This window comes from Cynara cardunculus, unplaced genomic scaffold, assembly GCF_001531365.2.
Source record: "Cynara cardunculus var. scolymus isolate 2C unplaced genomic scaffold, CcrdV1 Un_Scaffold_11767, whole genome shotgun sequence".
Classification (NCBI taxonomy): domain Eukaryota; kingdom Viridiplantae; phylum Streptophyta; class Magnoliopsida; order Asterales; family Asteraceae; genus Cynara; species Cynara cardunculus.
The window spans coordinates 1-1,938 of NW_020207010.1; the positions used below are offsets into that span (position 1 = coordinate 1).

General features: G+C 43.0%; 2 protein-coding genes across 2 annotated transcripts; one reads left to right on the forward strand and one right to left on the reverse strand.

Moving 5' to 3' along the window:
* Nucleotides 1–6: 6 nt before the first annotated feature.
* On the reverse strand, nt 7–913 carry LOC112505530. Its single transcript, XM_025109426.1, has 2 exons — nt 578–913; nt 7–494 (listed from the first exon to the last, which is right to left on the reverse strand). The coding sequence occupies exons 1-2, from the start codon at nt 668–670 to the stop codon at nt 81–83; spliced, it is 507 nt and encodes a 168-aa protein (XP_024965194.1). The 5' UTR covers nt 671–913; the 3' UTR covers nt 7–80.
* A 112-nt stretch (nt 914–1,025) lies between these two features.
* LOC112505531 lies at nt 1,026–1,932 on the forward strand. The gene is made up of 2 exons (XM_025109428.1): nt 1,026–1,361; nt 1,445–1,932. The coding sequence occupies exons 1-2, from the start codon at nt 1,269–1,271 to the stop codon at nt 1,856–1,858; spliced, it is 507 nt and encodes a 168-aa protein (XP_024965196.1). The 5' UTR covers nt 1,026–1,268; the 3' UTR covers nt 1,859–1,932.
* The last annotated feature ends 6 nt before the right edge of the window (nt 1,933–1,938 follow it).

The following is a 1,938-nucleotide window of genomic DNA, read 5'->3' on the forward strand; positions in this document are numbered from 1 at the left end:
ACATAACCAAACCAAAAACATTCAGAGTTTAACCCCAGTACATAACCAAACCAAAAACATTCTACTAAATCTAGCAAAACTTAACGCCTGGTGTTGTTGCGGTTAATTCGGTTAAACCGCGGGTTGGGTTCAGGTCGAGCTCGAACAGATGAACTACCACTTGCCTGGATTGGCTGCTTGCCACGGTCCAATGAAACTGGTGCCGGTGCCGGTGCCGGTGCCACTGCAGGTGTTGGTGCCAACGGATAACGGCTTGTGGTGACTATTGTCGATGGCTCATCTTGAGAAAAACGGGACAACTGTGAGGTTTGGTTTCCCACAATTTGTTTACCCTTTTCTGAAGATGAGACCGGGGTAGCAGAGAAACCAAGAGGCGAGCGAAGCTGAGACACTGTTTGAGGGACTTCAACCGGCAGTGTTGGCAGAGCAACAAATGTAGGAGGCAAACCAAGCTCAGTAGAATCCCGTTTTTGCTTGTTTAAGTTCAAAGTCGCCTGGCATGATACGTTTCGTTAGAAAATGAAAAATGTTGATGGGTGTTCGAGCAAAAGATCAAAATTACGATCGCAAATGATACCTCCGTGGCCTCGTGGCGTTCACAGTACGACAAAGTAGTACCAAACAATCTGATACTGTTACTTGGGCCAGCTGCAAGAAGAAACAAGATCATGAGCCAAATTTCAAAACTTTATTTGCAATCCTTCATGGCACCTGCACTCAAACACCTTCCCACACACAGACACACACACACATATATATACACTTCCTTGTATCATCATAACTGAAATTTTAACAAATTCATACATGTGAAAATGACTGAAGATATGTGAAAATAGGTAAAGGTGAAAGTCCATGTTTTCTGTGAGCCATCAGATTATAAAAACTCATCCAAAAGTTTGTGTTCTCAACAAACTCATTTGTTCTCACATGATCCCAATTCTCTCTCTCTCTCTCTCTCTATATATATATATATAGAGAGAGAGAGAGAGAGAGAGAGAGAATTGGGATCATGTGAGAACAAATGAGTTTGTTGAGAACACAAACTTTTGGATGAGTTTTTATAATCTGATGGCTCACAGAAAACATGGACTTTCACCTTTACCTATTTTCACATATCTTCAGTCATTTTCACATGTATGAATTTGTTAAAATTTCAGTTATGATGATACAAGGAAGTGTATATATATGTGTGTGTGTGTCTGTGTGTGGGAAGGTGTTTGAGTGCAGGTGCCATGAAGGATTGCAAATAAAGTTTTGAAATTTGGCTCATGATCTTGTTTCTTCTTGCAGCTGGCCCAAGTAACAGTATCAGATTGTTTGGTACTACTTTGTCGTACTGTGAACGCCACGAGGCCACGGAGGTATCATTTGCGATCGTAATTTTGATCTTTTGCTCGAACACCCATCAACATTTTTCATTTTCTAACGAAACGTATCATGCCAGGCGACTTTGAACTTAAACAAGCAAAAACGGGATTCTACTGAGCTTGGTTTGCCTCCTACATTTGTTGCTCTGCCAACACTGCCGGTTGAAGTCCCTCAAACAGTGTCTCAGCTTCGCTCGCCTCTTGGTTTCTCTGCTACCCCGGTCTCATCTTCAGAAAAGGGTAAACAAATTGTGGGAAACCAAACCTCACAGTTGTCCCGTTTTTCTCAAGATGAGCCATCGACAATAGTCACCACAAGCCGTTATCCGTTGGCACCAACACCTGCAGTGGCACCGGCACCGGCACCGGCACCAGTTTCATTGGACCGTGGCAAGCAGCCAATCCAGGCAAGTGGTAGTTCATCTGTTCGAGCTCGACCTGAACCCAACCCGCGGTTTAACCGAATTAACCGCAACAACACCAGGCGTTAAGTTTTGCTAGATTTAGTAGAATGTTTTTGGTTTGGTTATGTACTGGGGTTAAACTCTGAATGTTTTTGGTTTGGTTATGT

Excerpts from the sequence above, each read along its gene's own strand:
- LOC112505530 (XM_025109426.1), bottom strand. The coding sequence starts at position 670 with ATGATCTTGTTTCTTCTTGCAGCTGGCCCAAGTAACAGTATCAGATTG. Across the intron at positions 495-577 it reads AACGCCACGAGGCCACGGAG|GCGACTTTGAACTTAAACAA; the intron begins GTATCATTTGCG and ends GTATCATGCCAG.
- LOC112505531 (XM_025109428.1), top strand. The coding sequence starts at position 1,269 with ATGATCTTGTTTCTTCTTGCAGCTGGCCCAAGTAACAGTATCAGATTG. Across the intron at positions 1,362-1,444 it reads AACGCCACGAGGCCACGGAG|GCGACTTTGAACTTAAACAA; the intron begins GTATCATTTGCG and ends GTATCATGCCAG.